Here is a 14837-nt window from a genome sequence, read left to right as displayed (position 1 = left end):
AGGAAAATGAAAAACTAAGCTTCAAATTTAAAATGTTTCCAAGTTACTTAATGAATTGCAGTGTGGCTTACAGAGTGTGACTAGTCATATGGGAGATCATCCAGTTGTCCAAGTAGAATTATATGCACATATATGTGTGTGCTTAATATTTGATGTGTAGATGAAGGATCAAAATCACAGAAATTTTTCAAGTTAGCAGATTTGTTACATGAAAGATTTTAGTCCAAGATAGCGATGCTTTAATAGCATGGGAAAAGTCTTGCCCTTTCAATTTCTGGCTTAAATGTGTTTTGTTTCATGTGCACAATATATAAAACTCCATAACAGAGACACAGCAGATGTGCAAATGCTGACACTTAAGAATATTTAATAACATTTTATCAGAACAAGGATTCATCTAATCTAGCATCCTCCAGCAGTGAACAAAAGTAGAAGCACAGGGAAAATTTCGTAAAATACAGGAAGCCAGGAGACATGCATATTTCCCTGTATGCTCTCAGCATGCAGCATCTTGTCTTATTGGGTCTTCTTGAGGCAGACAGGGTGTTTTTTTAATTTACAGATTTTCATTTGACTACTTCTCTTCTGTCAGTTTATCTACTATTGGAAGTGATGTATGTTTTGAGATGTGCTGAGTTGGAATGCAAGCCTTTAAGGGTTGTGAGTTGAGGAGCATAGAGAAGTCTTTGTACAAGAGTGTGGTCTGGAATGTATTATCCTTGGCTGCTGAAGTGGTTGTGGCATGAGTGTAGCCCAGAAAGAGCAGATTGCTGCTGTATGTGCAGCAAGCAAAGACTAGAGTTAGTCTTAACTCTGCTTTAATTATTGGTAGTAGTCAATAACTTCTGTTGTCTTTTGGTAATGAGGATACCTACTGTTCTTTTGTGGCATTTTAACTTGACTCCCAAGGCTACTGTGAACCCTTTACATCAGAATTATTTTGTTGCTTCTTTCCAGATACACCTCAGCTTTGAAATTTCAGCCTGAAGCCTTGTAATGGCCTAGTCACAAAGATGAAATCATACTTGAACAAATGGTTCAATAAATAAACTGCATTTCTATACCAGAAATTTACATACTGCACAATACAAAGCATTGAGAGATGCCTTTTCTCCCACCCCACCTGACAAGTTACATCTTAAAGAGAAGTTGCAGCATACAGAATGTGAGACCAGTGTAGAAAAATTCATTTTAATTAATGTTTTATTTATGAGGCTAAAGAAAATAAAAACATTTTTAATCCTGTATGGCAAATTTATTTATGTATTGACAGCCGCACAGGAAAAACCCCCACCTTCCAAAAAACCCCGCAACTCCACTCTTCACCCCCAAATCAGTGTCTTTTGGGGTTAAACTTTAAGGAACAATCATTTCCTTGTGACTCTGGCATGCCAGCCTTGGCATGCATCTAGGGCAATGTGGAAGGCCGTCAAGGAAATATTTTTGACTCTTCTTTGAAGAAGGGGAAGGAATTTATATGCAATGTCTGATGGCGTATCTAAATGTACAGAAGAGTTAGCTTTACAGGTTACTCAAATCAAGTGGTTTGAAAGGCTGAAACATAGGATGAGGTGACTGCCAGGAAAATCAGGCTTTCCTGGAAGCTTGGGAAATGCACTTGAAGTTGCTTGTGTCTGTGGGTTAGAAAGAAAAAGATTGAATTTTTATTTTCCATATTATTCAGGCCTTTGGAGGATTAAAGAGCAAGATGAGAAAATTACTAGCAAGACCAAGAGTAACCTGGGGCTTTGGAAATAACAGTACCTTCAGTAGTCTCTTAGATATTTCTTTCACAGTGATGTTACAACAAATTTACTCATGTCAATTTGTTAATCTGTATTACAAGGAATCTTCATGGAAAAATAGACAACCTAAACCTAAGAAAACACTCCCCTCCCCTCACTCCCCTGTCTCCAGGCATATCTGCCTATTAAGTTATTCCAGTAATTTTAAAGAATTTTGTTAACAGATGCAAATTTAGATCAAATATGTTTTCTTCAATGTTCTAAAGTTATCTGTTGATTTGGCAAACTGTCTTTGATATGCTATGTGCCAGAAGTTGTGGAATTGGAGAATGAGAATTCAAGAAACTATTCAGTTTTGTATTGCCCATCTGGTACGTTTAAGAATTTGGCTTTTCCAAGGGATTGAGAATTGTTCATAGTAATAGAGGGAGATGGATCCAAGTTTCATTTTCTGCTGAAGAAGTAAGACAGGAAGATCCCAAATACAAAATAATTTGCTGTAAATTCGCTATTTCTCTGCTTATACTGACAGAGAGGAGGACAGGACCAGGGTTTTTAAATCATTCATTATAGTGAAATAAAAGATCATTGATTTCCTGCAGAGTTCTGAGTCTGTAGCTCTGTGATAGTGTATCACTGAATAGATCCTATAAATGTGCACTAAATGTAGGCAGCCCTTCTATTTAAAGTCTTTTTTCAAGTGTTTGTAGTACTTTCTCCTTAAATACATTGTCATATTGAAGGTACTGAAAAGAATCTGTCTATTCATAGTAAAATTATTTCTGTGTGTAAGAGAGGATGTGAATTGAATGAAATTACAATGCAGATGAGGTTTTGAACGTGAAATTTGAGTGTATGTATCTGAAATTTTGAAATAAGTTCATTAAAATGTCTTCTTGGACTCAAAAGAAATGTTTGTAACACAAGAAAAGGTATTGTAAAAGTAATTATAGGGTTTGTAGATATGGATTTACATGTGAAGACAGCATAGAATAGGATTGTAGACTAGAATGATTTGTGTTGGAAGGGACTTCAGAGATCATCTCATTTCAACTCCCTTGACAGAAGCAGGGACATTTTTCACTACACCAGGTTGCTCAGAGTCCCATCCAACCCAACTGTAAGTACTTCCAGGGGAGGAAGCATCCACAGCTTCTCTGGGCAGCCAGTTTTCTCCAACCTCACAGTAAAGACTTTCTTCCTATCATCAAATCTGAATGTTGTCCCATCCATTCCATGTCCTGTCACTACTTGCTCTTGCAAAAGATCCCTCTCCACCTTTCTTGTATGGCCCTTCAGGTACTGGAATGCTGTAATTAGGTCACCCTGAAGATGACCATAAAAATTTAGTTGAATTCTCTTCTTCTGGATCTTAGCTACCTGTCCTAGATTCTTCTCCTTCTAACTCAAGAACATCATATCTGTTTCTAGGGGTGGATTGGTAGCACAGGGAACATTCTTTCTCCTGCTCTGAGCTGAGACAAGAGTCTGTTCTCCCTTGCCTTGTGAATTAGCTGATCCTACTTGCTTGGGTTGGATGTTAACTTACCTTCAGCTTCCAAGGATTTAAGGGAGGGTCATCACCTTGCTATCATCAATGGCCTGCTCAGATTCCCAGATGGTATGCCGGCTAGTGAGAGCTTTATGCAACGAAGCTTGTCTGTCTGGGCACACTTGCGCCCATGGCACTCAACTCTGCCTTTGGGTTCTAGCAGGGCTTCCACATTCTGGCATTCCCTGCAGCTGAGGGTTTGGATGGCTCTCTGAGACTTCAGGAGGTCTGTTCAGGTGTGGAAGCTGTGGCCTCTCTGTTTGTGTTTCATGATCAGTACAGCAATTGCAATGGGTAGACACCAATTTTGTTGCCAAAAAAGCTGCATGTTGATGACTCCATAGGATGAAGTGGCTCCTCCTCTGTGCCATTCCTAGTGGACTGCCATGGAGATCCCTGTGCCACTTCCTTCTAAAGCCACACGTCCTGTTCCTTGCATTCACTGGACCCATTTAAGTCTCTCATGATTGCTCGCCCCTAGCTACTCCTTTCTCCACTCTCTCTCATTTGCAAGAATTGCTGGGACTTGGCTGTTTCCTGGCAATCCTGGTAGGTGTCTCATCTGTTACTTAGTTTTCCCTGACCCCAGGAACCCTTTGCCCAGCTCAAACCTAGTGTTTAGTCCACCCAGAACTTACTGGAGCCGCTGGTGGTGTCACCACTGTCACTATGCACCTCGCCAGTTCAGCAAAGGAGAAACTTGTATCTTCATTTTTGTAACAGGGTGTACTTTGATTGAAGTTGTCATGTAATAGCAAAAAGTGACTGGATGTGCAGCACTGATTTTGCAGTCTAGGATAGTAGAGGACAGGGCAGGGAAAAGCAAAACAGCTTCCAATGGTTACGTTTTGTGCTTCTCTGGGTACTTGACAGCATTCTGTCCATGAATTAAACATGATTGAAAACCATGTAACCTTGGAAATTGTCCAATCCAGCATTATCGCCACAACTATTGTCAACAACTCTGCTAGTGTTCCACATATTGCAATTTTACCCTGCCCTGGCATGTCTTAGTTTAGGTAAATTAGTGTGTCAGGCATGTCTTTAAGAAGATTGGCTGAATTACTGAAGAATTACTGGCTATCCTTTTTTCCACAGAGCAAGTATTGAGAAACCTTTCTTGCTACTCATATTCCTTCTCACTTACATTATGTAAGAGACACAGCTAGAACAGGCCTAGAGAGACCTTACTCTAAAAACTGAAGATCTTACAAATGGTTTGAGGAGGAATGCTTGGAAGACTCTTACATGTTTGCTGCACTGTCTTAGCTGTGCTAGGGCGTGTGTATAAAAGCAATAAAAAATCCAAACCCACAAACCCCAAAACTGTAACAGAAAGGTGTTACTGCTGTCCTACAGATGAAACTTGCATCTCATGTAAACCTGAGATGCTGGTGGGTCTGAAACCAGCTGCAGCAAGGAAAGAATATGGAAAGGGGAATTTAAGGGTAGGTGCGTCAGTACTGTGCATTGAATTGTTTGGGTTCTAATACACTGCTTACTTCAAATAATGAAAAGTGCTCATTTGCATTCAGAAGGTATGCAGCATTAAAGTAAAATACATAAATGTGTAAATACATAATTATCTAAGAATATAGTCTGTGACTTACACATTAAGTTTTCAGTTTAAAATTTCAGGTTTTGCAAACAGATCTTTCATATTTTTTGGGACATTTGTGGCATATATTTTTAAAAATATTTTACTGTGTTACATCCATATGGGCTTGAAAGACAGTTGTAGCAGGGGCCTGAGGGGAAGAACAAACAACTGTTTCTCTTTTTGTGGTGGAGCTGCTTGCCCAGAAGTTAGATCAGGATAAACAGACTAGGTGAGGGAAGAAAGTAGGTAATTAGCATTCATGCAAACTGAAACTATGTGTTTGCCTGTGTGTTCTCTGTACTTGGAAGGGTACAGAGTGGAGTAAGTGCACAGCAGGCTGTAGTTTAATGTATTTTGCTCCAAGAGAGCTTTTTAGTGTGCCTGTTTTTTGGAGAGAGATTTTTCCCCTCGCATTTTCTACAAACTGAGAGATCTAGCTGCAGGCTCCTTTGGGAACATCACCGGTACAGCTTCTAGAGGTCTCACATGTGTTAGTGATTTTCTTGCTCTGTGCATTTTAGGTATTGAACCAAAATTTTTTCATGGTCGAATTTAAGCTTATTTGAAATTTTTCTGTTTAAGAAGAGGTATAAGTCTCTATGAATAGTACTACAAATCAGTAGATACTGCCGCTTCTGTATAGCAGTGGTGGTTTCTATAATGGACATGCCTAGCTTTAGCATTTGTTTCTGAATTAAGGTATGACCACAATATGAGTTGCAGAGTGAGCCCTCATCTGCATTAGGACTGAAGCAGGAGCATACAGGGCTATCAGCACTGATCCATTGCAGTAAAAGATTCTGCTAACAGTGGATCTGACTTGCACAGTTTTCTATAGAGATGGAATTGCCAGTATTTGAGTGAAAAAATCTTTCCTGATGGAGAGAAAAAAATTGTCTCAGTTTTTTCTCCTGCTCTGCAAGTTATGCTCCTAGTGACAGGAGAGGATTGTGCTGTGTAGGGAAGGAGATGAGTGTAACTTCAGATGGTGAGGGGGACCCCTGTTATACTTACCGTCCTTAATCGAAGAGGAAGAACATTTGAGCACACTTGCTGTGGCAGGATATGCCAAAAAAAAAAATAAATTGCTCTCCAAGGAGTTAGAAATCAGGTGAAATTCTTTATTTCAGTCATGTTATGTGATCAAGAACTGAGGTTGATTGCCTCCAGATTTGCGTTTGTTGACCCGAAATCCCTGTATGACCTTTTTGGTATGTCCTTTGCATGTGCCACAGCTGGTCTTGGATCGTAATTGAATACCGCAAAGTTAGATAGTGAGGTTTTGCCAAGTAGAGTTCTGAATGATGAATGCTTTCTGCTTTTGGCTTAATTCAGACAAGAATTTTAAATTCCTCTTCCTTACCTTACTGCCAAATGTTCTTGAAGATTCTTTCTGAGACTTTTTTGTTTGATTCGGTTTGTTTGTTGTATTTGTTTGTTTGTTGGTTTGTTTAAACTTTTCTTTGGTCTTTTTGTTTCTTGTTTTGGGGGTTTGTTTTTGTGTTTTGTTTTGGAATTTTTTGGGGGGGTTGTGTGTATTTTTTGGGGGTGGGTGGAGGTTTGTTTGTTTGTTTGTTTGTTGATTGGGGTTTTTTTTTGTTTTGGGGGGGGTGTTGTTGTTGAGGGGGCATGATGTTGTTTTTGATAAAAACTGGCAGCAAGTTTAAAAGGGCTTGAAATCTGGGAAAACAGGGAGGAAAGAACAGTCAAGTAAATGCCAAAAGCTATTATATAAATCGAACTTCTGTGGTAAACTACACTACAAAAAGAACTTTGCTTCCAAATCAATTTGGATCTGGTGGTTAAAGATGATCAGCAAATTGTGTTTTCTCCTACTGTGCTCTGCAAATATTCATGTCTACAGGCACAATAGTCTGTATTTTTTTGGAAAACAGTGAGCGTGATCTATAAACAAATTGAGCACTGAAATGTGTTGGGCATAGTGATTGTTACCATGTAAAATACAAAATTAATGATATGTTGAAGAACCTGTCCATATAATGCTTTTCAGTGGAAGTGGAATGAGGCTGCAACAGACCAGGTGAACTGTTGCAGTGTCTTCTGTAATCCTTGGGTATCAGTGAGAAAGCAGTAAAAACAGAGAAAGCAGTAAAAACCCCAGAAGAAAAACGGGATTTAGAAGGAATGTGGATCTCAATTTGCAGTACTCAATTAATGAGAGGCTTATGGAAGGATTGAGTTGGCTATCAAATGGATTAATTAGCACAATGTTAAAAATGAGTGAAGATGTATGTGGTCACAGAATCCCTTGAGATTTGCTGAGCTTCCTTAATGGGGAAAAAGATTCAGAATATTGAGGACAGATGGAAAGCAGAAAAGCAAGCAACAATTCCTCTTACAATAGCACTCTTTACAACCCCATTTTCCTCATATCTTTTTCTCATGTTTCTCTCTTCTTATTTATTCTTCTTTCTGCTTGCTTTTTGATTTTTTCTTGGTGGGAGAAATGAAACAATACTAATGCAACAATAACTGCATGTTTCTAGCATGCAGGAGGAGTATAGCTGAGAAAAAGGGAGTGGTCAGAACATTGTTATATAGCCAGTCAGTAAATGCAACTTCCTATCACGTGGTAGAGAATAGCAGTCTCCGTATTTTTTTTCCCTAGTTTCTGAATGTTTATTACAAATATTAGGTATATTTCATGCTGTCATTCTCAATATTGAATGATGGCCGTTTATCTGTACTGAAGTACTGAGTGAGGTTGCTTAAGATTGTATGTACCATGATGATTCTGGCTTGAAGAAAAAGCAAAATTAAGTTCCCAGGCTCCCTCATTCTTAGGTTTCTCATATCAGTTGAATTTCTGTTATTAATTTGTTGTTAAAACTGTTACTGTCTCTTGCCCAAGGCATAGTCAAATAGGGGACTACTGTAGTGTCCTCTGATTATGTATAAAAGCATGCTGATTTAACATGTCTGTATTTGGATAGCTAATATTTTATTTGGCTGTTGTTTTCAGAGTAAGCTTAAATTGACATTCTCCCCTCTAGTGGATGTGCTATGTGTTTTGGTTTTTACGTAGTTACCGCAAATTTAAGCTTTCTGTGCTTCCATGAGTTCATGACACAGACAGTGGAAACTAATATTAATATTATAAACACATGGTTTAATGTGTTGGACAAGAGCAATCTTTCATCCAAGGACCAAGCCAAGGCCACTAGTGAGACCATCTCTCAGAAAAACTAAGCTTAGAGAGTCTCTCAGCATGATTCAAATGGCAAAACTAAGGGCACAGAGTGAGTCTGAGACATAGTTTGGCCTCCAAGGAAAAGCTTAGCAGTGGTTTACTTTGATTAGTGTAAATGCTTATTTTAAGAAGGTAAATTTGTATCCTCAGCAATGAAGAGGTTTTGATTTATTTTTCAGACACCAGAAGGCCACTTCATACAAATCATCTGTAACTTCATTTCTACAGGCGCAGGGTATTGTCATGTTAGATGCTTTCCATGTATGGATATTTCTTTTGCTGAATTAGGTTTATTGCTATAACTGGAATTAAGATCATCCTGGTCTCTTCTGCTTCTGAGTTTAGCAAGTTATTTCCCAAAAATGTCCATGATACTTAGGTGTATTTGAACTGCTGGATTAACTGAATGTCATATTTTTTTCTTGCCTGTCACCTTTGAGTAACAGAGTACAATGAATCAAAAGTAATAATTTCAATGGTAGTATGACAAACAGGTTCCTGTCAGGAAAGACCTAAAAGTCTATTTTTAAAGAAATGGTGTCACTGCTTTAGTTGAATTTATGGAGAAGTCAGCACAGTAGCTTTGCCTCTCATTATCACCAATTGGTTAAAGTTTGTATTTTGTCACTGCTTTACTTGTCTACTGCCATCTCTTAAGTCCTGATGTGTTGCAGCCTGAATTGCTGCTCATAAGGTCCCAGGTAAAGAAGCAAAAAGGGTTTTTGCATAATATCCATAGATGTTTAATTCAGCTGTGCAGTGAGATGTTCAGGTCCCAGACACACACACCCCTGGAGGGTCCCGCTCTCTCGCTCCAGGAGTCCCCGGGGCTGACCTTGGTCTCCGGGCAGTACAGAGGTGAGGCCCAATCAGGGAAAAGGGAGGGAGTGGCTCAGGAGCACCTATGTTCAGACATAGGACCAGGGGAAGGAGCCAACAGGGTGTAGCTTATGAGATGCCCCCCCAGGGCCTCCACAATTCCCCATTTTTTATATTATTAAGAAGGCTTTTCTGAAGGATCAACTGAATCAACACATAATGACAAAAACGATCAAAATTGCCCATAAGACAATTTTCAAAATGCAAACAATTCTGAGTCCTCAATGTCCAAACAGATTTTCTGGAGTGTCTTAGAGCTGGCAGGAGGGATGCGGGGTTTTCTTAGCACGGTTTTTCAGGAAACTGAGTCAGGAGAAGATTTCTTCAGCAGGGGCTGTTTCGCTGTCTCCTGTGGTAAAGTGGTCGGTGGTCAGCTGTGATAGACTCTGCACAAGGTAGTGTAGGTGGTGGTGTGCCTGTTGGAAACTCCAAATAGAAATCATTACTTTAAGAAAAAGATGGTTACTTTAGGGAAACTTTCCTTTCTTTCCCTCCTAATCACGCTCCCTCTGGTATTATGAAGGAGCTCTGGGGAAAGGGATTAGTGGAGGGAGACCATAGAAGAGGGGAAAGGGTGGTAGGAATTTGTGGGAACATAAAAAGGGGTAATAGGACAATGGAAAGGAAAAGGGGAAAGTGGGAGGGAGGCAGGAAGGCCACAGGAATTGGGGAAGGGTATGAGAAGAAGTGGAACTTATTGGACTGGAAGGTTCTTTCATAATCGACATGGGCTTTTGGATGCAGGACAGCTTGCCAGTGTTCTGTGCTCTTCTTGCTTTTAGGCTGTTGCTGGGGCTTGGTGGTTGTTTGTTTTGGGTTCTATGTCCTTGGTAGGTGTGTGGAGGACTTCTATGATGTGGATAATATTTCGCATGCTTGCAGTTTGGTGCATGTTTACTACCTTGCACTGGAACTCTACCACGTCCTGTCACATCAGCTGCTCGGGGCCTTTTCTTCCTTCTATTATATAAAATTCCACAATTTCTCCATCTCCTAGACTGTGGAGGTATTTCTTGGGATTATTCTTTTTTGTAGCAGTCTGATGAACAAACACATCTTTTTTGTTATCATTCCGGGTTATGAAACCGTATTTGTTTTTTACATTGAACCATTTCACTGTCCCCAAGATGTTCATGGCAAGGACTTTTTTACATTTGCCAGTGGGTTTGTGTTGGTGTTGCTGGACGCGTTGCTGGTGTGCTGCCATGTGAAGTTTTTCCCGCTCCCGGTGCTGGCGGCCATGCTGAGGCCTGGCCCCCTCCCAGGGGTCTGTCTCAGCTGGTGTCTGCAGGCACTGCCAGTGGGGGCTCTCAGAGCAGCGGCGATGGGCAGGGGGTGGTGGTTTTGCTGCCAGGACTGTGGCTCTGAGCCATCGCCCAGCAGGGCTGTCCACCTGCCCTGCGACAGCAGCGCCCCAGGTCTGCCTAAAGTAGATAACATTTGGCTTACCAATAAGAAAAATTAAGGTATGGATACTGGGAAATGGACATTTAGGACAGTGTATGGGGTAACACTTGGGGGGTTGACTCCTAGCCTCTGGCTCATCATGGACATCCTGGACTGAAAGTTCTAGATGGAGGGGATGGGATGCTGAGTGACTGACAGAAAGCCAGGGTGGTGATTCAGGGATGATCTCAGCAAAGGAAAGGGATAACACAGGTAGAGGGAGGAGTATAATCTGGGGTAAACCATTTGGGGAAAATAAGGGGATACAAAGACAAAACCATTATAAAACATAAAAACACACTACAACACTGATGTACCAGGCCAGTCTTCTTACTGCACAAACATAGAATCAAACTTTAAAGTAACATCAAATATTCTGCAATTTCTTATGTAACTAAAAATACTACTTAGCCCCTAATGCTTCACCACATGTTCTCAGAACAGATACATGAAGTTTCACCTGCCAGCCTGAATGAGAAGTGATGCTGCCCTTGTCTTTCTCTCTGCAGCTGGACTGCTAATGTTTTGTCAAGCAGCATGAAATTTCATGCTTTTGCTAATCTACAAAGAAGCATTCACAGAGTATAGTTCCTTCTTAGTAGTCTTGTTCGCTGGTTTGCACTTTCCACATGCCTGATAAAGCACTCACAAATACAGTTACATGCGTTAACTCAAAGACAAAGAGCTATGGTTTGGTATCTGGGGAAAAAATAAGTAATTTTTAAACTAGCTTTATTTATTAGCATATGGGGGTTTTTTGCTGCAAACAACAGTGTAATCGAGGTAGAAAGATGCCAGTATGAATGGTTATTGTATTTAGGACAAATATATTTAAAATAAAGACATCTGTCCCAGGGTATAAGAACATATTGCAAAAACAGCTGCATTTGTGATAGCAGTGGGTTTATTTTAATTTTTTTAAAATGGCATATATAGTAAAGACAGAGGTAAAGGTTTTGCATGGTAGAATGATTCAGTACCAATTTCCTTCTGATGTGATGGATACATGTCATATTCAAGGCCTGCTTTATCAGTTTCTGACAAATAAAGATATGGCAGATATGTGGAATGCAGCTCCACTCTGGCATTTTCACAGATAATCTTGGAAAAAAAGGAGGTTGCTTATTGTTTTAATTTTCAAACATAAGTGTGCCTGGAGCATTTTTTGTCCTCCTCTCAAATGATCTAGAAGTTAACAGCAAGCACACATCACATTTTGGGATGGATATCTGTTCAGAACTGTGAAGCTGTAAAAATACTTAAAGATTTGAAGCCTTACCATTTCACCTGGATGTTATACAAGCCATTGATTTGATAAGCAGATTCCGTTGGAAAATTCATGCTACCAAGTGATTGCCTTTTTTAAAATAAATTATATTGGGACAGAGGTTCTTATCTTAAGTACATTCCAAAGCACAAGTACTTCAATATTTGGCAATGAGCAATGGGAATTTTGTGTACTGTGTGTTTGAGCTTGTGAGCTTCCTGCTAACCTGACACATGAAAAGCTTTAGGAATAGCCTAGTAAAAAAAATGATATTGTGTAGGAGTATTTCTTTAATGAAAACTGTATGTAAAATGAGACATCAGAAAAATAGTTCACTAGTTGCTAAATGAATCAAAGTTTTTATGGCTAGTGGTTTCATGTGCATAATTTTTATGGATGTGGTGGAATCTAATAATTAAGGGCTGTTTTTCTACCCCTTTCTACATCTTGCAGGCATACAGGAGTTTCCAGAAAATATAAAAAACTGTAAAGTCTTGACAGTTGTCGAGGCAAGCGTAAATCCAATTTCAAAGTAAGTTTGTACATTTTTTGATGTTTTATATTTTGTGCAAATACTAGTAAGTCTTGAATTTGCCCAAAGATGTGTGCTAGCCCTTGGAGGCGAGAGCAGAGCGCCTTGAGAAATACCTTCATTACCCTTGTTGCACAGGGATCCAGTATTGCTATCTCATTAAGGTACTTTGCCAAAGTTAATAGGCTATGTGAACTATCCTTCATTGTACCATGTAGCTTTGTCAGCTTGTTAAAATCCATCTCTTCTCTGTGACTGTAGAGAAGTGCGCAAAGAGTTTTCTTAATAACAAAAATAAGTTCTGGTTTAACATGCATTTTTGCTGTAGTGGCAAAATTAATTTGCCAGAAATCTCCACTGGCAGAGATAAAACATATCTCTTCTGGGGGGAAAAGGGGTTGTGTATTTTTAGATTTATCCTGTTGTTTCTAATTAATGCCTTCTTCTCATTACATGTCAGGTGATCACAAGTTCGTTGCAAGACTACATCTATTTGTAATTCTTATTACCTGTAGATATTGTTCTCAATACTTAAAATAATTTTGAAACTCATAGAGAACAACTGTCTAGTATGACTTTAAAGAAATTCACACCCTCAATTTTAATTTTGTCAAGCACTTCAGTACTATACTGTTGCTTAAGAAAATATGACTTAATGCCCTGAAAATAATTGAAACTAAGGTACTATGTTATTTTACTTCTCTATAGGCTGCCAGATGGATTTTCCCAGCTGTTAAACCTAACACAACTGTACCTGAATGATGCTTTTCTTGAGTTTTTGCCAGCCAATTTTGGAAGGTAAGTTGAACATGACACTTTAAATCTACATTAGTTTTAAGTTTCTGCAGAGCAGTTTCTTCTGGTTCTGAAGCAAAGTGGGTACTGAAGAAAGGGAAGAAGTGTACATTAGAAATTTGCAATAGTTACAGCGAAAAAAAGCCCTGAATCCGTATCAGCAGCTTTTAATTTTGAATTCTGAAGGACAGACAGAATGCTTATGAAGGGTGTAAAACTCATTTACATTCTTGTCTCTTTTCCAACACTAGTATGGTAAGTAAGGAATTATTTTTGAAATTTATGTTACTTGTCATGTAGTAATTGGAGTGAAACAAATAATGACTACTGTAATTTCACTTGTCCTGCCTGTCCTGGATGCACAAATTACTTCATGCACAACTATAACTCTCAAGTCCTTTTTTGTCAGGAATATTTCTGAAAAACCTGGCGTATTTATGGTGCATTCTGACTATGCAAAACTACTACATGTTTTAGTACAAGATAAACACTAATCTGCTACCTCTGTAAAATAGATTAAATCTTGAGAGCAAAAGTGAAAGGATAATACTCATAAAAGGAAAACTTCTAGATAAACATAGGTTAAGCTGTCCTTATCACACTAATTTTAGCCATCTCTGCAGTTTTCCCCTCTCCATTTTTATTTTATACCCTTTTCTCCTAGGTTGTCACTTTCCTGACCCATCCCATGTCCAGCAAGCATCTCTTTCAGAAAATACAGCAATTAGTTAAGCAGTCATGTTACTGAGTGAAAAAATTGCCTTAGGCCGTATAGTTATATTTGTGTCAGCACAGTTTGCAAGAGATTAGCACAGCCCCTGGATAGTGCTGCAGCAGTTGGGCAGATGAGGAGATGAGCAATGGAACATAAGCACAGGTTCTCTCCACTAGTGACCATTAATTTATTAGTCATCTGTGATCAGAGCTGTTGGCTTGCTCTTCTCTGTTACTAGTTAATGAATGACTAAGAGCACCAGATCTGCTACACATTCAGCTATCAAAACATCTGCTTATGATGCAGATGCATTATTGTCATGCTTTTTTTTCTGATGCACACAGTTTGCTTTTCAGAAGGCTTCATTAAGGTTGAAGAATATCTGGAATATGCATAATCTTGTTGGAATTCTAATGATTGTCTATGCTTTTTTCTGTTCTGTTTTTTTAATAGTCTAACCAAATGGCAAGATTTTAATAATTAAAACATGCACTACAGATAAACTTGAAGGGTTGAGGTTGACACAGCTGATTGTTTAAGTAGTTAATCTTACACATAATACACATTAAAAATTGTCATAGTTTTTTTGTCACTGTCAGCTTCTATAATGCTTAATGTTTAGTGAAATGGTAAAGTCATTAATTACTAATTTAATAAGAATAAATCAGTTACTGAAGACAACTTCAAAGCCAGTTCTCCATTGTAGTGTTTCTCTTGATAGTTACGAAGAATTCTGCCTTGTTTGTTAAAATCTAGTGATTTGCAGCATCCTTTTGTATACCTAGGAAAATGAATTTGAAGTATTCATGTATGTAAGTTTACCTGCTGAAATAGTGCTGCATAGAAAACATAGTGTTCTACAGGAAGACAATGTTTGGATCAAATAAAATGGAAAACAATGAAACATTAAAATACACCATTTCAAAGTAAGGTTCAGACTCCTCTGACATTGACTACTTCTGTAAGTAATAAGACTGCTCTGCCATCCCACAATTTTCCATCTAGGTATAAATACTTCCTAGTGCAAAGTCTTTTAACTTCTGCTTCAGAATATGGAAATACTTCTTTTATAAAGAAATAAAAAACTCTCCTAGA

General features: G+C 38.8%; 1 protein-coding gene across 3 annotated transcripts in view; it reads left to right on the top strand.

Annotated features, from left to right (window-relative positions):
• ERBIN (erbb2 interacting protein) overlaps nt 1-14837 on the top strand; it is a 118078-nt gene that overhangs the window by 59191 nt on the left and 44050 nt on the right. For all 3 annotated transcript variants that reach the window (XM_031063875.1, XM_031063873.1, XM_031063874.1), the window contains exons 6-7: nt 12154-12232; nt 12941-13030. In XM_031063875.1, coding sequence (XP_030919735.1) covers nt 12154-12232; nt 12941-13030 — 169 coding nt within the window. The remainder of the gene's footprint in view (nt 1-12153; nt 12233-12940; nt 13031-14837) is intronic.

The sequence above is a fragment of the Geospiza fortis genome, unplaced genomic scaffold, assembly GCF_000277835.1.
Source record: "Geospiza fortis unplaced genomic scaffold, GeoFor_1.0 scaffold397, whole genome shotgun sequence".
Classification (NCBI taxonomy): Eukaryota; Metazoa; Chordata; class Aves; order Passeriformes; family Thraupidae; genus Geospiza; species Geospiza fortis.
Note: the sequence above shows the minus strand (reverse complement) of the source record. Positions and strands in the feature narration are given on the sequence as shown.